Here is a 21,009-nt window from a genome sequence, read left to right on the forward strand (position 1 = left end):
AACACAAAGAGGAGCATGTGAAGCTAAGAATGAATTTTACTCCAAAAGCCACGTCTAGCCTCTGGTGCATTTAAACAGGGGGAGTAGGGTGGCTGGGTGGGAGCAAGCATATCTTAGAGCCAAAGTTTTGGGTTCAAATCTTGACTCTGGTCCTTATAAGGTTCTTCAGTTGGATAAACCATGGTACTCCTTCCTCAAAGAAATCATCCACCTACTGGTGCCCAGCACCCTGCTCAGCAAGTTAGCTACCTGCATTTAGAGGGGTTACAGAGGGGACCAACAGTAGAATAGGGGTGCAGTCACTGAGATGAAGAGTAACGATGAGCTAAGCTAGCAGGGATGAAGAGGAGGGGATGGGCCTGAGTGGTGTCCAGGTAGAATGTGGAAGAACAGGAAGCCAGGTAAAGGGAAGGTATCTTGGACGAATGCCCAGTCCCCAGCTTAGCTGGGCAGGTCTGGATGTGTGTGAGTTGCCTATTGCATCTGGTGCTTGAGCTGGAAACAGACTTGGGAGTAAACACCAAATCAAGGTGGCAAATGAAACTACGGATTGTGATAAAATTAAAGGGAAGGTACAAAGAGGGAAAAGAGGAAGAACCAAGCACAGGAACCTGGGAATGAATAGACCTTTGGGTACATCAGAGTCTCACAGGAAGCCAGTCCTTCAGACATGAGGAAGGAGAGGTGCTGAAACTAGGTGCTGAGACTGAATGTTTTTTTTTTTTTTTTGAGACTGAATGTTCTAGTCAGGATTCTGGGGCCTGCAGGGGGCAGAGCCTGTGAGCCACATCCCTTCCAGGAGGCTGCCCAGCAGGGTCTGCCCTAATTTACTCAACACCTCCCGGGACCGCCTTCCTTTAGAGTTTCAAGTTTGGGGTTAAGCATTAGGTTGCCACTAAAAGCTGTGCTTACTATTTCTTGTCTCCATGAGTTTAGAGGTCTGCCACAGTCCTGAAATCTTTTCATCCTTAGTCTGAGAAGGGAAGAAACAGAACACTGAACTCGAGTACAATGTGAATCCTCAATAAAGAACTGTTGAGGGGCGCCTGGGTGGCTCAGTCATTAAGTGTCTGCCTTCAGCTCAGGTCATGATCCCAGGGTCCTGGGATCCAGCCCCACATCGGGCTCCCTGTTCCACGGGAAGCCTGCTTCTCCCTCTCCCACTCCCCCTGCTTGTGTTCCCTCTCTCGCTGTGTCTCTGTCTGTCAAATAAATAAATAAAATTAAAAAAAAAAAAAAAAAAAAAGAACTGTTGAATGAATAAGAGACCATTGGACCAGGAGAGAGGATCAATGGCTTGTTCTGGTTCCAGTTTGGCTGCAAGGAACTACTTTCCCAATTAATTTAGCATTCTGCTTAGTAAAGAGCAAAGGAGATTTTAGATGAGATGCTTCTGCCTATAGAAATGATTTCTGGTTAAGCCAACACCACTGTTAGGGATCAGATGCCAGAGAGGGATAATTGTATAGGGAAAATATTTGTATTTATTCTCAAACTGTGGATGCACAGAAAGAAATGATGAGGGCATTAACTGAATAAATATGCTATAGAATAATATATATAATTGTAATGAATTGATCACGTAAGTAATTTTAAACTAGGCGAAAGGGGGTGTACTAAATCCACTCAAAAATTACCCCAGAAACAAAAGAATATAAGGCTAATAGATGCACTAATGACATCTAATGAGCCATTTGATAAATAAAATAATTACCCTGAGAACAAATAAAATGAATTAATTGAACACTGATGAATATTAACTGGCAAATAAAGAAAATTAATATATGAAAACTACATAATTGGAGAAACAAAAGTGAGCTAAGCTTATATAGTGTTGCAGATTAAGTTAACATCTAGGGCCAAAGAGATGCTTTAAAATTGCGTCTGAAGGGGCGCCTGGATGGCTCAGTCGGTTAAGCATCAGCCTCTGGCTCAGGTCATGATCCTGGGGTTCGGGATTGAGTCCCACGTCAGGCTCCCCACGTGGTGGGGAGTCTGCCTGTCCCTCTCCCTCTGACCTTCCCCTTGCTCATGCTCTCTCTCTCAAATGAATAAATAAAAAAATCTTAAAAAAAATTGTGTCTGAGGGGCACCTGGGTGGCTCAGTCAGTTAAGCATCTGCCTTCGGCTCAGGTCATGATCCCAGCATCCTGGGATTGAGCCCTGCATCGGGCTCCCTGCTCAGTGGGGAGTCTGCTTCTCCCTCTCCCTCTGTGCTCTTTCTCTCTCAAATAAATAAATAAAATCTTAGAAAAAAAAAATCGTGTCTGAAACATCCAGATACTCTCCTGAAGCTTTATCACTGCACACAAAGGTACTCATGGTAGATGCCCTCCTTGTACCACGAGGCACTGTCCCTGATATGTGATGTTTCATTTTGAACGGTCTTCCTCCTTCCAATTATATTCTGCTCACTGAAGTTCGAGTCATTCCCTCTAATCCAACATATTCAACCAATCACGAAGACCAGCTAATTCTACTTCTCAGTGTATCTCAAAACCAGTCTCTTCTCTTCATTCATCACCACTGCTCCAGTTCGGCCTTTACCATCAGGACTAAAGAGAACTAATGCCCTTACCTCCTAACTGGCCTCTGTCTTCAATCCCCCTCACGTCTGGGGTCCAGCTGAAGGCGTACCTGTAGTCTGCTTAAAATACCTAATGGCTTCCCGCTGCCTAGCAACACGACCCAGCAGTCTGGCAGGGCACATGGGGCTCCGTCATCTGTGGTCCCACTTCTGTGATCTGTCTACTCTCATCTTCGCCCTCTGTCTGCCATCAGTGGCCCAAACTGCTGGCAGTCCCTCACGCCCAGCACCAATTACACCTTTTTTTTTTTTTTTTACATCTGTCCCCTCTGCTTCTGCCTTCCTTCACCAGCTAATCCCTACTGAATCTTTACAGCTCGGGCCAGCTACCATTGCTTTCTAAACCTCACTCCCCTTCTGGACAGGCTATGTTGCATTGCCTGTCTGCTCCCACCACACGCTGCTCAATTCTCCATCAGTACACTGCCACCACACTGTTATAAAATTTGCAGTGAATGTATTACTGTGGGCACTGAACTGCAAAGCTCCTTAGGCAAAGATCATGTTCTGTTTATCTCTGTACCTCTAGCAGGGAGCAAAGGGTCTGGCACATGGCAGGTATCCGAAGAAGGTTAGCTGAATGAAGGCTCAAGCCAATCTCATCATATTGAAACTACGTATTCCAGTGATAAAGTCTTTTGGACTGCGAATAAATACCTGGTAAATACGAATAAATACCTGGCAAATACCTGGCGCAGAATGTGACTCCAAAAGTTTAACTTGAGCTGGTTAAATCACTGTTGGCTACTACAAATTTAAATGATTTGGCAGCTGGACTGCCAGTGTAAAAGATAATTATGTAGTAGCTAATTTAATTTACTTGTATCTGCTGAAATATAGAGGTGACTTTGGAGTACCTGCTGTATGCCAAACATTCCGCCAGAAAGTTTGGCAACTCTAGCATTCTCATTTTATAGATGACATACTGGGAAGTAAATGATTTATACCAGGGTAACAGAGCTCATTGACCTTAAATTTGAAACATGTTTTTCTTCTAAGAAATCTGCACACCTACTAACATGGGGCTTGAACTGACAAGCCTGAGATCAAGAGTACTATGCTTTGGGGTGCCTGGGTGGGTCAGGTGGTTGAGCATCTGACTCTTGATTTCAGCTCAGGTCATGATCTCAGGGTCCTGGGATCGAGTCCTGTGTTGGGCTCCACACTCAGCGGGGAGTCTCCTTGAGATTCTCTCTTTCCCTCTGCTCCCCCTTCCCCCACCCCAAATAAACAAACAAATAAATAAATCTTTAAAAAAGAGTGGTATGTTCTACCAGCTGAACCCCTAGGTGCCCCCGAAGCAAGTTTTCTTGATTCAAAGGCCAGGAATCTTTCTGAGTCAAGACTGCCTTGCTCACGATTCTCATTCATAATACTGAAAACAATATTTAAAGTAAATTAGTTCAGGAATGATAATATTAGGGGAAGAAATAAGGTATAAAAGAAGAGAGAAGTTCTAGCATCAAGTCATTGCAACTTTCATTTCTCTTTTATTTGTCATGAAAGACTTTGCTGTGAGCTATTTTTTTTGGTTTAAATCTCAAAATATTTGAGTTAAAAAAAAACTGCTATACTTTAAAAGACAATTCCAATAATGAGTGGCTATGAAGCCACACAGATAACCAAGATGTCACAGTGATACATTACTATGTCATAACTTTGGAAATTCTAAATCTGCTTCTTAAAATGGGAGGGTAGAGATCAACTGAAGGAACCCTATTCAAGGCATTCCTATTACTAACACAAACAAAAGCCAGGAGGACCCATCTTAATTCAGCCGACTCTTGCTAAATCCAGAAATTCACAGCTTGGCTCATGTCAGTGATCTAGTTTTATTACTTAATTTGGTTTCTGCAGAAATTTCCTAAATTGGCCAAGTACCAGTTAATTGAGAAAATAAATGCTAAGACATATGTAAAAATCCATTACCTGATGAAATGGGACTCAGTGTCAAGAAAGGGGTCATAGAAGAGAAGAAATAGAAAATGAAGTACCTTTCACCCACGACAAAGTAGTCATACGGCTATTGATGCAAGTCGTTAAGAGGCAGGCAATTTTCTATGATGCTCATTACAGCACTTCTCAAACAATGTTTTGTAAGTATACTTGTGTTAAAAAAAAAAAAAAGCATTACCCTGGTATAACACAGAATAATTTAAAGATACTTTACAGGATTTCATTTACTTTTTGCATTTTGTGGTCTAGCTTTACTCCTTTACTGTCTTAACAACATTCTCTATTTTCTCTTTGCCCCGATTTGCTCATTTATATTTTTTAATTATGACAATTATTTCATCTTATTGTATGTATTCTTATAAATTTTTTAAATGTTTAGGGGCCAAGATGAAGTATAAATAGAATAAATGGAATCTGGAAACTCTTATAAAACTAAACTCAGAAAGTCAACAATGACACATAGATCTAATAATTTTTTAACACTTTGCTCTACTGTCAAGAGTAAAAAATGTTATTTTTCCCCACAATTCAGGCTGTTGACTATGTTAAATATTTTCTTCTCGAAGTTAATTGTACAATTTTACTTATTTTTCAAAATCATTATCACTCAACATGGCAGAACTTAGCAACCATAAAAGAAAAAATTTTTTTTGAAATGTCAAGCATATTTGATGGTAATGAATAATCCTTCTTTGAAGAGTCTAAGAAGCTGTTTTTCTTCAGTACAAAGAACTGTCTCTAGTTGTGGGGATTTGTAAAAAGAAGGGATCAGGTAACAATAGTTCTAATAAAGTGCCATAGGCTATTCCATGAGTTCAATAGTAGATACTTGGAACAAATTTAAGAGTAAATTTGGGAAGAACTTAGAAAATTAAAGAGTTGTCTTTTTCTCTTTTATTCCTCTCCTCCTTTTCTGTGTTCTTGCATAGCCTGTAACATAAAAGTTAAAAAAAATTTTCACAGAGAGGTATGATTTCTCAACATTTTATAGTGAGCAAAACTCTACTTTGGCTGCTTATTACAGAATTCTGTGGTTTCTCTGATTGCTCATAATATACATATCCATTTCAAGACTTAAGAAAAAACAGAAAACTTTTTTACTGGGGGAAAAATCCTAATAATCTTGTTAAGAATGCCAAAAAGCTGCTGGACCAGTATTCTATCTACTCCAAAGCTCTAGTGCAATAATATATATGAGCTTTCAAGAACTGTTAGGAACAGACAAAATTGGATTTGTTCATTTGTTCCAAAGCCAAAGAATATTCGGCAGTGAGGTCTTTAGTGCAGCTGTCCTGTTTTAGAAAGGGAAAGGTGCTTGGTGTTGATGCTATTCACATTAAATTAGTTTATTCACCTTGGCATTCTTGATCAATCAGTGGTACATGGGGCAAAACAGGTAGTCAGTGTCAAAAGATCTGTAACAGTAAGTACAGAACTTGTGGAGGAAACCCTCTGCCTGGTTCCTGCTGTGTCCAGGAGCTCAAGGTTTCACGTCCTCAGCTTCTAGTTCAAAGAGAATAGACTACTAAATAGGAACCATTATTTAGTCCATTCATTAAGACGTCAATCAGGCTTCAATCATGTTGCATTCAGTGGTGTAGCAGGTAGTAACTGAGACCTGACCTTACCAACAGTTAGTAATTTACCAGTCACAAAACTAGGGAGAGCCTGTTTAGCTACTTCAGCTGGAAAATAAATTGTGAAAATAAATATATTTGGATTGATGTTTCTCAAACTTTTGAAGGCCAAGTCAGAGGATGCATGGGGTTGTAGGAAGTTTCCACTGAGGAGGGTGGAGTCCTGGAAGAAGCAGTGCCCTAGGGGCACTAGTTCCCATTCTATCATTTACCAGTTGTGAGACTTTAGTCAAGCTGTTTATCCTTTCTATCCTCACCTTTGTTTTAGACCCATTTGATTACTTGCTGACTATTTCGACCAGCACTCAAAGTCCGCTATGCTGGAACTCCAATCCAGTGCTTCTGGCTCCGAGCCGCCCCTTGTGTTTTACTTCCCCGACACCTCATTGTCTGTGCCTGGAATGCTCCTCCACCCATGTCTACATGTCCCTAGTTGCGCAGACACTAACTGGTGGCTGGCCCAGCAGTCATTCCACTACAGAGGCTGGAATCACTACACCCTCATTTTCCAGCCCCATGCCCAGCTAGTGAGAAAAATGTAACAGAGTTCTGGTCAATGCTATAACCAGAAGTCCACTAGAATGGTTCCAAGTTTACCCTTTCCTTATGAGACAAAAGCTTACTTTCTCCTGGTTGGGGCGCCCTTTTTTTCTGCTTCTTGCCTTGAATAAGAATATATTTGGAACTTCAATAGCTGTTTGCAACCATCAGGCATAAGCATGAGAGGAAAACGAACACTCAGACACCTTGACATCATCTAGTGGCTAAATCAGTTTGACCAGCTACCTACCTCTAGACCATCTCTAAGTGAGAATAAACCCCTTATGTACTGTGTAAAGGTTTTCTATTACTTGTACTCAAAAGCATTCCTATTGATAATCTATTTTTAAGGTGGTGCTTATGAGGACAGCTCCCCTTTACACCTTTTCCTCCTTTGAACTTTACTGATGAATTGTTTTTTTTAAAGATTTTATTAATTTGAGAGAGCGAGAGAGATAGCGAGAGAGAGCACGAGTCGGGGGGAGGTGGAGGGGAAGAGGGAGAAGCAGGCTCCCTGCTGAGCAGGGAGCCCAGTGCTGGGCTCCATCCCAGGACCCCAGGATTAAGACATGAGCTGCAGGCAGACGCTTAACCGAATGAGCCACCCAAGTGCCCCATGAACTTTACTGATAAACTTCTGATGATACTATGAAAATTAATAAAGGGAAATCTCATTTGAAATGTAGTCGGCAAGCCCTGTAGGGGGACCTGTCACTCACGAACTTTCCATCTAGCTTACCCCACACTAATGGACCGGAAGAAGTTCACATTACTATCCCAGCAAAAAGAAGGTTTTCTCCTTGCCCAGGAACCAACCAGCCAAGGAGAAACTGCCACAACCTCAGCCAATGAGGAGCCACCAACACCCTGAACTCTTCACTTTCCTCCTACAGTCTTTTGTTCCAAGCAGCCCCTCCCAACCTCCTCCTTTTTCTCTATAATGTTCCTCTCCTTTGTTCTCCAGACTGGCTTATGGTTTGCCACAGCCTGCCTGTCCCGAATTGCAATTCCTCTGTTCCCAAATAGACTCATTTGGCTGGTAAAATAATGGGCTCTTTTGTTTTTTAAGGTCAATGGTCAGTTACCACTGTCTACCATTAATGGAAGGCTCATTTTAATTTGCAGCTCTCACCGCAATGCTTAGTGTACAAGAAGCATAATACTCAAATATTTAATGAAGAAAGAAGGAATTCTGATAATTTGGTAAGCATTTGGGCATTATTTTTGCTTTTTCTCATATTTTACATTATTTTTAACCTATAAGAGGAGAAATGGCTGATAAAAATGACCTCTGAATACAATCTCCTCTTACTTTTTAACAAATAATTATAAACATATACTGCATAGTTACTGTGCTAAGCACTAGGGATACAGATTGAAAACAGAATTTCTGCTTTCAAGGAATGAATGGCAGACACAAGTAAACCTACAACGACAATAATGTTTGATATGTGTAATAATAAATCTGAGAGCACAGTGCTTCCTCAACATTTACTTATTTTCCACTTTATCCAGAAACTGGCTGTCAGGCATGGCGTGAATCACCTCAACCTCCCATCCTTTCCCATCTTCACCTCCTTCACCCACTGATGAAAAAGTGTCCCTCCTCCTGTCCCAAGACCAGCTGTGCTCTCAGACACAGCACTTCTCACCTATTGTGGGGTCTTGCTCTAGCAGTTGTCCAAACTCCCCTATCATGTTAACCAGAGTTCCTGGGGTGGTGGGTTGGTTTACACTGACTGTGGCTGTTTACTTCCTTCTGATTCACTTCTCAACCCCCACAATCCAGGTTCTGCCTTAACCACCTCACTAACACTGCTCTGGTAAAGGTCCCTAGAGATCTCCGTACTGCCGACACCAGGGACCACATTTCCATCTTTATTTATTGGACCTCGCTAAAGCAAGTGCCCCTGACCACAACCACTTTCTCAGAACACGGGACTATCTGGACTTCTGTGACACTACTCTCATTGCTTGTTCTCTTCTCGTTTTTAGACACGACGGTGTTACCCAAGTGTGGGCCTGGGGCCAGTGGGGGGTCTGAGACCTTTCAGGGGATCCATCAGGAAAACTGTTTTCACAATACCAAGAAGACATCTGCTTGTTACTCTCATTTTCTTATGGGTGTACAGTGGAATTTCCCAGAGGCTAAATGACATGTGATATAGCAACAGGCCGTAGGCAGACACAAATATAAGAATCTACCCTTCTTTTATTAAGACAAACATTAAAGAGATTTGCAAAAATGTCGAACAATGTCACTCTTGTCACTAATTTAATGGTTACTTTTCATAAAAATGGTATTTATGTTAGTATGTAATGGCTTTATTGGCTGCCTGTCAGCTAAGAATAAAGTCCAAGTTCCTTAGCATGGTGCCTAGGCCCCTTAGTATGTGGTCTTTTTCACCCTCAGTCTCATCCTCTGTCACCCTTGAATCACACTTAACTCTCCAGCAATTAAATAATCTACTGTTTGTTGTTCCTGGAGTGTACTATGCTGCTTCATGCCTTTGACCCAATGTCATCTTCTGGGAAGTGTTCTTGATTCCACCCCTGTGCATGCCCATCACAGCACTCAACACAGTTTGTGAAAATGGTTTCTATAACTGTCCCACAGAGGTTAAAAAAGCCATTGATGTAGGTGCTTTGCTGAACCCAAAGCTCTTATCTTTCTATCTCCAGGTTTTGGTACCACACAGGGCAGATTAGTCTTCAGACACGTTTTTGGAAGCACTGAAGTAAAATGACACTTAGGAAAAGACCTGTTTGGATGGAGGTTGGGGTTGTGAATGAGGAGAATTAGGAAAACCTTTGTCCTGAGAAGGTCATGATTGAACTGAATCTCAAAAGAGGATGAACTCAAGACAAGAGTGTTTAAAGGGCATTGCCCAATACAGAGAACTTCACAAGGGGGAAGGGGCTGTCTTTGAAATTCACAAGACATAGCCTTAATACAGAAGGACATTATTTTTTAACAAGTTTATTATCTTAGAGATCATACTAGTGGGAATCTCAGGTTTTAGGTCCATGATTTCAAGAAAGTGTAAAATGATTACTAGATTCCTATAGTTAATATGTTTACACATGTATAATAAATTTAGTTCAAAAGCATTACTCGAAGTATAATTTGAACAGTTATTTTCTAAATGTATATTACTTTACAGTGGCTCATACAGAAACTCATTTCCAATTTTCTGCTCACCAGGTACAATTTGAATGGTTTTTCTGCAGTTTACCCCTGTTGACTTGGCCTTTATTCACTTGATAAAAATTTTGCCTCAAATGTGGATTTCAGCACCTGGCTCATAAATCATTTCCAAACGGATTTTTAGTAATGTAAGAGTCCTCAGAGATTACCTGGTCCAACAAGCTAATTTTGTAAGAAAGAAAACTGAACTACTAAGGTTGAGTGACTTGTTGAAGATGACATACTCTCTGAGGACTCCTCCTTGACTTTTCCATGATGTGCTTTCATATCTACCCTATCCTTCCCTTCAGTGTATGACCTGTGTGCTGATTCCCAGTTCTTGCTCATTCTCAGTAAATATAAATGACAAAATACCTTTTTCCAGACTGCAAATAACTGGTTTCCACTTATTCACTTGCATATTTTGTAGCTTTCTTCAACAGACTTGGTGAAGTTCTTGGTGCCAAGTACTTTGCTAATTTTTTGTTAAAATTCCACCAGTACCCCTAATGTTTACAAACTTTACCTTCCAAAGTCATTAAGTAAAATCATGCTCTCCCATGAAATGGTTCTTTAAACCATCTGACTGGTCTCACTGGTAGGACCCAGATGTTGTTCTCAAATTTAAAGGATGAATAACTTTTCTATGCAGGTATCTAAAAATTAGATAGTCACTGCTTCAGAGGTTTGGTATTCTGTCCCATAACCAATGTTGTAATGGGTCTACTTATCATAGGGCCTGCCAACTCATATACCCACTGGGAGGGTGGCGCCTATCTGACCAGACTCTCTCCTAGGACACTCTTAGGCTGGCCAGTCACCCAAAGTGAGACCTGGCATAAATACGGCTCGAACTCTGAGATGATCACGTAGTTAATAAGAAACACCAAATCTGGGAAGGATGCAGAGAGAAAATCATTAAGATACATACAGTAACGATGGGTCAGAAGTTATAAGGAAGCAAAAAGAAAGCAGAGGCTGTGAGGTAGACGAAAAATATATGAAATGAATAGGGGACTCAGGAGCAAATATGAGAAAGGGGCATGGAGAAAGTTGTGTGCTACACTGAGGGATTTGAGTTTAGACTCTCATTCTCCTGCTGCAAAGATGCTTTAAGCTGTATCCCCATCTGATGAGGCCAAGATAAACGTTTCGTATCCCCGAAGTTTGTGAGAGTTTTCTTCCTTTACAGCTCCTTGAATCTCCTTCTTACAAACCCTGTCCTCGCCTCACGCCCTCCTCAAAGCCAGTGCCCTAAGTAGAAAGGATTTGATTCTTGCAACCAAAAAAGCTAGTTAAGGCACCTAGGATACTAGAGTGGCTAGACCGAAGCTTCAGCTTTCAGACATGTGTTACTGGCTGCTCACTTCCACTATCGACTCTTGCAATCCTAGGGGAAGTTCTAGGTATGCGACTAATGGGTCCTAGCTTGAGCACCTGCAGCTTCCACGTCCACTCTTCTCATGGCAGAAACACACCAGTAACCACGCTCCCAGAGAACCACGGTATTCGACTTGGGGGAAAACATCACAAGACTTGAACCTCTTCTCCGATACAATGAAGGGCAAGCCCACCCTTGCTTTTCCCCCGAGGTTTCAGAGGGCCACGCTGGTCGACAGGGGCACGCTTTTCCGCGGCGGAGCCTGTGCATCCCCGTCCCGAAGTCGCCGGCGCGGGACAGGAGCTCCCCGCACCCCGGACCTCCCGGCCCCCGCCGCCCGCCGGGTCACCTGTAATTGTAGGCGCTGAAATGCTTGCTCTCTCTCAGCATCGCCCGGTACAGATCTAACACTTGTGCGCGGCTGGAGGCTGCCATTTTGGAAAGAAAAAAATAATAAATGGGTCCTCTTCGAGAAGGTCCCGAGTTTAACCTACCCCACGAAACTTCAGTCTATGCAAAACCACGAACGAAATAAAATAAAATGCCGTGGGGCTCGGTCTTGCTAGCCGGCCGGGCCTAGGCCTGGGTGAGCACCGGCCCGCGCCTGCGGGCGCTGGGCGTCGCGCGCCGCTTCGGAGGCGGGCGCAGGCGGGCTTCGGACAGCTTAAGGGGGAGGCGCCGACACGAAGGCGTTCCCGTCCTCCGCCGGCGCCTCGAGGCGCCGGCGCCTCGAGGCTTCGGCGTACGGCAGCCCTACCAGCGGGCTGAGGCGGGAAGGGGGAACGGCCGCAGGGAAAGGGCTGAGCCTGTGGAGGGACGCAGGCCGGAGGCTGAAGCACTGAGTGCGTGCAGCCCGTCTAGGAGCGCCTTCGCGAACGGCCTGGGGTCGTGGCGGGGACATGTAGTGTCACACCGCAGCGCCTAGTCGCACCTCCGCGAGGCCCGAGGCCGCGTTGCCAGGGTTACCGAGCGCGCCGCCGGTCGACGCTCCGCCCCCGGCCGCAGATGACCCGCCCCTTGCGCCAGGGCCGCCCTCCGCGCTGCCTGAGAGGCCGGGCCGGGTTTCCAGGGGGCCTTTACTTTACCGCGGTCTGTCTGTGGGCCCCCAGTGCAGGGCGCTTTCTGAGCGCAGGGACGGGACGCGGGGGGGCGCAGAGGCGATGGGTGAGGGACTCCCTGGTGCTCCGGCTCCGCTCGGGGCGACTGGCTAGGGCCTCGGGAGCAAGGACCCCTTTCTTGTCAAAATGGCAGCGCCCGGCGTGCTGTGGGGGTATCTTTAAGGGAGGGGGTGCGGCAGGTAAGAGCCTTCCCCAGGAGAGTAGGCAGCGTGCCGCGCTTCAGATTTGAAACACCCGGGTTTGGGTCTCCTGGGCGAGCGGTGGGTAAGTGCCGGCCTCGCTGCAGCGTGGGGTGCGACGTGGGCGGTCAGTGCTGGTGGTGGGGAGTTACTTGGCCACGGGATTTCCCCCCTTTCGGGTGTTCTTTGAGCTCTCGAGGTTTTACTTTTGAGTTTTCAGACCCAAAGAGTCTTGTCATCTAATGTATACAAAAGGTGGGGTGGCGTGGGTAATTAATTGGGAAAACCTCAGGGATTTAAGGACTCTATTGGGCTATTTCAGACGCAAAGCAAGAAGTTAAGCAAGTTTTCTCTTGAAGATCTTCATGGCTAAGTTTTCTCTCTTGGTCTTTCTCTGAAGACGTCAGCTTTTCAGAAGCACTTTGTTACAGTGGTGAATAAAGTTGGTCGTTGTGGTCCCTAAGCGTAGGACTGGGCGTAGAGAAGCCTGAGCTAGTTCTCCTTACTGTGTTTGCAAAGCATCTGTCTTGTTTTGGGACTTTTTCTGTCTATAGTCAACTTTAGGAAGAGCCACAGTTTTCTTGCTCAAAACAGAGCTAGGAGTCACTTTAGACGTAAAAAACAAGTTTGCCTCAACATCCATTTTTCTTCAACCACTGAGTTGTGGTTGTATTTCATATCTTTAAGTTTACCTGGTTTTAAAATGGCACTTGCTTTATATCAAAATCTCGTATTTTCTGGAACTTGAGAGGCAGGAAACACTTTTCTGATCTTGCTGCACTTTAGTGTACTTGCAACGTGGTGTCCTTGCACGCAGATACATTGTTAATATTACTCGTTAATAGCATTTTAAAAAAACGCATGGGAAAGAACATTCTTTTTTTTTTTAAGTAAGATTTTATTTATTTATTTGGAGAAAGCGAGAGCGAGCGAGATCACAGAGGGAGAAAGAAGCAGACTCGCTGCTGAGCGGAGACCCCGACTCATTGCTGAGCCGAGAGCCCCACTCCCGGCTGGAACCCAGGATCCGGAGATCATGACCTGAGCTGAAGGCAGACGCTTAACCCACTGAGCCACCCAGGCGCCCCAAGAGAACATACTTTCATTAAAATCTTTTTAAGCTTCCTTTTTTTTTTTTTTAAAGGTCTCCCACATCTATGAGCATCAAAATAGTTTTCTACAGGGTATCTGAACTTCTGTCACTCTTGCAGGTTGATCAGGTCATTGGGCAAGTCTTACCTCAGGATTATTGAAAGAGATTTTAATATTTTGAGTTTTCCTTGGCATTAAAGGTTTAAGACCAAGGGAATTGCACATTATTACAGGGTAAGATTTAGAGCCATTTTCTCTTAATATTTTACGAGTGCTAATGATATAAAATGCGGCACCTGGGAAAACTACAGTATTCATGCAAGTTAAAAATAAAGAAAGCTATCAAGGTAAAAGAAAAAAACATGAAAGTTACATTGGCTGGTTTAAAAAGTGGGGTGCCTGGCTGACTCAGTCATAGAGCATGCAACTCTTGATCTCAGGTTGGTGAATTCTAGATCTCAGGTTGACTGTAGAGATTACTTAAATAAATAAACTTAAAAAAAATAAAAATAGTAGGGCTTGCATTATTATATTTTGCTATCATCTACAAAATGAAGTTGGAGTAATTATTACTGTATACAATTGTTTATGTCTAATTATCGGGCAATTTAATCATTAATGTATATAATTAAGGTATCTAAATGACCTTAACTTTGTTATAATCAAATAAAGCTTTTCAAATAAATATATAAAGTTTAGTTTGTTTGGGTAGCCTAGTCATCTGTTAGTACAAAGAATAGTTGAGATTAGGAAAGTAATAGCGTCCCAGTAGATTCTAAGATAAGTTCTCACAAAAATACTTTTATTGTATTTAAAATAATATACCATAATCTTAGATATCATTGCCTTGAACAACTAATAAAAAAAAAAAACTACATTCCAAAGCTAAATCTCTATTTTTGTACGTCTTTATTGCAGAGATGACTGTTTTCAATAATAGCTCTATCTGAGGTTGAAACTGGAATTGGGCCAGTACCTGAGAATTACTTACTTACTTATATGTCCTTTAATATGCATCTATTCTGAGCTGCGTATTGTATTAGGTACTGACTATAAGCTAGCGGTACCCACCTACTACCATCTTGGCCTCAAAATGTAAAAATTGCCTTAGTATTCACCTATCCATAGTTAAGAAATACTAATAGTTCTTTACCTATGTAAAACGATGTATTACCTTGTATTAAAATTAGGATTGCTGGATTGCTAATGAGCACTTAATGCTTTTTGAAGAGAAATTTCTCCAAACATAATAAGTAATAGGACAGAAGTATACTATCTGAGGCTTAAATATTAAAATGATGTGTAAAGAAAATCTTGTATAAATGAGCAACTTGTGACATTATGATTTAGAAATTATTCCACTCCAAACATGGATCTAAATCTTTATGTAATTGTCATTTGTTTTATTGATCCTTCATTCTAATAGAATATGAAGCTGGAAGAGACCTTGGATATCAATTCCTTTTTATAGATGAACAGACTGAATTTGAACTGCATATGAACAGACTCATTCATTCATTTATTCAGCATTTATTGAACACTTCCTAAGTGCCATATATTATCCAAGATGATCTTATTATCCAATAAGATATATTACCATGAAGAGAATCTTTCTCCTCAGAAATGGACAGGGAACTGGATAAGCAAAGTATTAATTTGTTTTGACAGGTGCTATGATTGGGTAATATTACCAAGTGTCTGGGGAGTACAGAAGAGGGCCATTCAACTAGGACTTTGACCTAAGGAAAGACTTTCCATCATAGAAGGTGTTTATACAATGAGCTAGTAACAGCCAGATAAAGAATGTGGTAAGAGCTTGTAGTGTATATTCAAAGCAGGAGGCATGAGGGACCATGACCCATTCAGGAAACTCTGGGAGAGGGGATGGGAAGGACCGTCTGTGAAACCAGACATGATTAGCTTGTACCTGATTTATTACGATGATGTTTCGTCTGTTTTGGGGATAAATTATTTTTTTGATGTTGGCTAGTTCACCCAAGTAGAACTTAACATCTGAACTATTGAAATATAGGTTGGTTTTTCAGGTGTTGGTTGGCTTTTGTTTTAAACCATATTTTTGATCCTGTATTCTAGGAGTACTGAAATTCTGTTTACCTCTGCATTTAACAATGGATAGTTGATCAGCCTGGTAGTTCAAGCCACTGTTCTTGTGGATATTTGAGGGCTATAAATCAAATACTGATCCCTTTTTCCAAAAGTTTACAGTTTAAATACAATCTGTATGTAATTAAGATAGTACAAAGTGCTGCAGGGGAAGTACTGGGGAAGCACTGTGGGGTCTCAGCATGAGCAGTCACTTCCATGGGTGGTGCCTGGGCCACACCTCAGATGGACAAAGTGAACATGGCTGATGCCCAGGCTTTAGGAAAAAAATTTTTTTTTTTTTTTTAAATTACCCAGGAGATTGGTCGCAGCCTGGTACAGAAACATTGATCTGTGGGAATTAGGGGGCTTTTTGGAGGAGGTAGTGTTCATGTTGGACTTGAGAGAATTTAGGTTTGAGCTGGGCCTTGAAAGGAATTACAGTATTTGGATGTGTGGGTGCGGTAGTAAGATGGTTACTGCAGGATGAAGGTTTACCCTTAGAAAGGGTAAAGGAGAGAGTGAGTGAGGTTTAGGGAAAGGTGATCACCGCCTATGGAACCCTGAGGGAGGGCCTTTTGAGGGAGGGAGTAGGAGAATGCTTGAAGGTGAGTGCAGGAGATGCAGCTGTAAAGGCCATCAGGGTGGATACCAGCTGAGTCCTTGTAGGATCTCAGTTAATCCTTTGGAGACCCGCGGGAGACCCGCTGGGAAGGAAAGCTGTTAACTGCATTTCAGGACAGGGAAGCTGAGAGGTTAGATTATTGAGCTGCAGTTAAGCAGCTAGGAAGCGGGGAGGGTGGGCATTGGTCCAAGATGCGATCTGTCTAGCCATGATGCTACACTGCCTCACAGACGGTCTACAGTGGAAGCTTTAGGAGTTGGAAGTGTATCAATTTTTCTTGGATAATATGGGTAAATTTCAGACGTATTTGAATTTTAATTTAGTTGGATATTCACTTATTTATAAAAGCTAACTGGTTAGCTCCTAACAAATATTCTGAAAATCTCAAATGTTGATTTTTATACTAGCTTTTTAGTCTTTTAAGATAAATTTACATTTTTTTTCTTTTACCATGTCTTAGAAAAGACTTAAATCGAATACCTTTTTTAGGTTGTCTGTTCAAGTGTGCCACAGACATTACCTCATGAGGGATTTCTGAGACTCAGCTTTCTGTGGAAGAAGCTCTTTTCAAATATACCTAAGAAAATCTGTTCTCTGAAAGTTAGAAAGCAGCTAGACAGTCTAACTTCATTGATTGGAGGCTAAGGGTTTCCCTGCTTGTGGGCAGCAGCAGTAAAACTGACAATCGATTTTGTGTGAAGTATATCAAATGTCACTTCTAGAGAATTTTTTTTTTTTTAACAAATTCTTTGCCTTCTAGAGGAAAGAAACCATCTTTTCCTAATACAAGCCACCACCAACGTGGGAATTATTTTCCAGTGTCATTTATGGCAGTATTCTGGTACAGATCACCTTCATTCTTTTTCCTGCTAGTTATGAGGGATAACTTGAAGGAATGATGTTTTCTTGTTTGTATGTTTTCGAATGATTTGTTAATCACCCAGCTACATGTGATGGTAATGACAGCTATTATTTATTCAAAGTGTATTTTCTCTTCCAGGAGCGTTTCCAGGCAGTTTACAAACATTTCATGTCAGTAATTCTTATAAAGACAAATTTGAAGCTCTGATGGACTTCTTTGAGTGGGGAGTAGTAACTGCCATCTCTTGTTTGTCCAGATTAGTTGGTCGTTTACAGAAAACACTTAGGATCTGCACTGTTGACTCTGTTGAGAAGAAAAAAACAGCCTATGTTTTGCTAATCCCTGATGAAACACCAGGTCAGTGTCTCCTGATATACAGTACTGAGTCCTGTGATGTTGACTATTATCTTGGAAGAACAATATATCTTTTTTTTTTTTTTTAAGATTTTATTTATTTGAGAGAGAGAGAGAGAGAACACAAGCAGGGGGAGCAGCAGAGGGAGAGGGAGAAGCAGGCTCCACTGAGCAGGGAGCCCAACGTGGGGCTTGATCCCAGGACCGAAGGATCATGACCTGAGCCGAAGGCAGACCTTAACAGACTGAGCCACCCATGTGCCCCAGGACGATATATCTTTGTAAAGGAAAATCCCACAGTTCTTTCCTGCTGTGTGTCTCCTTAACTACGCAAACAGAACATTTCACCTGTGGTCACCAGATGTTTGGGGGTTTTTACTGACACCAGAGCAATCCTCTGCAACACCAGCTGAGTGTCCTACAGTTCAGCTCAATTCTGACACTACCTGAAGGTAGCCTCAGATTCCACATTCCTGCAAGACTGACCCCCCTCCTCTCCTACTTCACATGCCAATTGCAACTGGTAGGTCCCCAGTTTACCCACACCTGTCCGATTAGGCTGCAAATTGGAGGTTTCCATGACCCCTGCTTAGGTTTGAGTAATTTACTGGAGAGGCTCACAAAGCTCAAGGAAACACACATACCAGTTTATTAAAGGCTATGATAAAGAATACAGATGAACAGCCAGGTGAAGAAATACCTAGGGTGAAGTCTGGGAGGGCCCTGAGTGCAGGACCTTCTATCCCTATGGAGTTCGGGTGCATCACCCTTCCTGTGTGGATGTGTTCACCCCCACCTGGAAGCTTTGCAAACCCCATACTATTGAGATTTGTTGGAAGCTTCCTCATGTAGGCATGATCAATTAGTAGCAACATTTCCAGCCCCTCTGTTCTCTAGAGAAGTGGGGATGGGGGGATAGGGCCAAAAATCCCAAGTGCCTAATCATGGCTTAGTCTTTCTGGTGACCAGCTCCCTTCAGGACCCTTACAGGAGCCAGAGTCACTTCTTTAGAACAAATGATGCTCGTAGTGCTCTTATCACTTAGGAATTTTCAAAGGTTTTAGGATCCCTGTGTCAGGGCTGGGGTCAAAGACCACATTTTAGAACAAGAGATGCTTTTAGTATTCCTACCATTTGGAAAATTACAAGGGTTTTAGGGGCCAGGAACTGGGGGCAGAGACCAATATATATATTTTCTATTATCTCACAAACTTTGATACTTGTCTTAGTCTGTTTGGTCTACTATAACAAAATACTATAAACTGCGTAGTTTATAAGCAATAGAAATTTATTTCTCACAGGTCTGGAGGCAGGGAAGTTCAAGACCAAGGTGCTGGTAAATTCAGTGGTGAAAGCGTACTGGTTCACAGATGGCTGCCTTTTTGCTGTGTTCTCACATGGAAGGCACAAGGGATCTCTCTGGGGCTTCTATTATAAGGGCACTGATTCCATTCCTTAGGAATCCTCATGATCTAATCACCCAAAGGCCCTACCTCCTTATACTATCACCTTGGTTTTTAACTTAGGATTTTAATATGAATTTTGGGGGGACATATTCATACAGTCAATTGCAGTATTACGCTGGAGAATGTTATTAACAGTAGAAGCTAAACAGAACTCATGATTTCTTTGCCATTATAGTGAATACTTTTATATGATTTAATATTTCATAGCTTTCTAATTTAAAAATTTATTTGCTGAGCCCAACTAAAGCAATTCAGCTTGGCAAACCTGTGTCCTGTATATTTTGTAATTGTGAGCTTGAGTTAACTAATAATAGTTAAGAGTATAAAAGCCTGGCTTGTGTGAAATGGATTGCAGTAATATTGGCAGACAGTGATACAGAGTTAGCTTCATTTAATAAGGATTGGTTTATTGGGAGGAATATCTTTATAACGATTTCTGGAATTCTGGACTGCAGGGAAGAGTGAAAATGGAGAAATCATGAAATAGAACAAAGCTTATGAGGCATACTCTCCCTCCTTGACATTTCCAGGTATGGACATTGTTACCTATTTCAAGTCTTTGAGTACTTTGAAATAAGTGCATGTGCCCAAGCTTTGATGATGTGAAGCTCTGTTAGAAATCCCATTCACACCTTGGCTTCTAGGTGCAGTGAGAGCCCCTCCAGCCTTCTGAGATCTGGTTGTGATGGTAGTTACGGGACCGCTTTCATTTGTAGAGCCCTGGTCTTCCAAGAATCGCCTATACTCCCTACTTTTTAAAGCCTCTGGGTAAACTATCCCGGATTAATACATTTCCTAACAATAAGGTCAGTTTCACCAGAATGTTCAATCTGAGTTGGAATGTCCTTCTGTTAAAGGAGAGTCCGTGGGTGCTAAGTTATACTGTTTTCTGAAAATCTTTTTCTGTGGTCTTGACAACTATTTAAAAATAAAATGTTTAGTATAGATTAATGTGACAGTAATTTATGCTAATCTTCCTTCTCCCCAGAAAACCCCTCTGCTTCATTTTTGTTTTATTATTAAAAATTTTTTTTTAAAGTTTATTTATTTTAGTAATCTCTGCACCCAACCTGGGGCTCGAACTCACAACTCCGAGATGGAGAGTTGCATGATCTTCCAGCTGAGCCAGCTAGGCACCCTTCCCCCATTCTCCCCTACCACCCCCACATCATTTTTAGAATAAAGTCTAAAAAAGTTTATGTAAACTCACTAACACAGTCAATATGACCCTGAGGGGCCATTGCAAATGCTGATCCAACTGCCTGGAATATTCTTTCCAGCTTTCCTGATTTGCCTGGTATGAGTTTAAGAGATACTCAAAGACACCTTCTCAAACTTTAAGCACATCTTCCTCTTTTAAGCCCTCTTAATGTTGTGAGTGTATTTCTTAACTAAGAGTGACTGCAGTTGCAAGTAACAGAAAACCCAAGTCAAATAGATTTGAACCAAGATAATGGCTTTATTGTTTCATGGATCTGGAAAGTTCGGAAGTCAGATGGGCTTTAGGATTGGTTTATTTGAGTGATGTTGTCAAAGACCTGCTTTTGTCCTTTTTTCCACTCTGTCTTATACAATGTCAACTTTATCCTCAGGCTGGCATTCTTTCTTGGTTGTGGAAGGACACCAGCAATTCTGGGGCACTTGTTTCCAGAATGTCAGAAGAGAGAGCTTCTGGATCAGGGTGCCCTACAGTTCTCTCTCTTCACCTCTTTGGCCCTAATTGAGTTGTGTGCTCATTCATCTCTAACCAATAACTGTGGTTAGGGTATAGGATTACAGTTAGTTTAGGTTTGAGCCACCCGCCTAAATCCTAGAGGCAAGAACGGGGGCAGCTGCCCCCAAGGTATACAGGCTGTGAAAGCTGGGGATGGGTAGGTAGGCATGTGGGGGTACATACAGTGAAATTGAAGTAGTTACCAAGA

At 42.2% G+C, this 21,009-nt stretch overlaps 2 protein-coding genes across 13 annotated transcripts in view; one reads left to right on the top strand and one right to left on the bottom strand.

Moving 5' to 3' along the window:
* Positions 1 to 11,936, bottom strand: part of LYRM4 (LYR motif containing 4) — a 161,044-nt gene extending 149,108 nt beyond the window's left edge. Inside the window, exon 1 of the mRNA XM_032424633.1 lies at positions 11,638 to 11,936. Coding sequence (XP_032280524.1) covers positions 11,638 to 11,723 — 86 coding nt within the window. The 5' untranslated portion in view covers positions 11,724 to 11,936. The remainder of the gene's footprint in view (positions 1 to 11,637) is intronic.
* A 284-nt stretch (positions 11,937 to 12,220) lies between these two features.
* The window catches only part of FARS2 (phenylalanyl-tRNA synthetase 2, mitochondrial), a 715,905-nt gene continuing 707,116 nt past the window's right edge, over positions 12,221 to 21,009 (top strand). For 7 of the 12 annotated variants that reach the window (XM_032424619.1, XM_032424618.1, XM_032424616.1 and 4 more), the window contains exon 1: positions 12,221 to 12,585. In XM_032424619.1, the coding sequence (XP_032280510.1) occupies positions 12,294 to 12,585 (292 nt within the window). In that variant the 5' untranslated portion in view covers positions 12,221 to 12,293. Of the gene's footprint in view, positions 12,671 to 17,523; positions 17,625 to 18,902; positions 19,894 to 21,009 lie in introns of those variants that run through there. The other 5 variants (XM_032424625.1, XM_032424624.1, XM_032424626.1 and 2 more) reach the window with 4 other exon arrangements.

The sequence above is a fragment of the Phoca vitulina genome, unplaced genomic scaffold (assembly GCF_004348235.1).
Source record: "Phoca vitulina isolate PV1807 unplaced genomic scaffold, GSC_HSeal_1.0 scaffold31, whole genome shotgun sequence".
Lineage (NCBI taxonomy): Eukaryota > Metazoa > Chordata > Mammalia > Carnivora > Phocidae > Phoca > Phoca vitulina.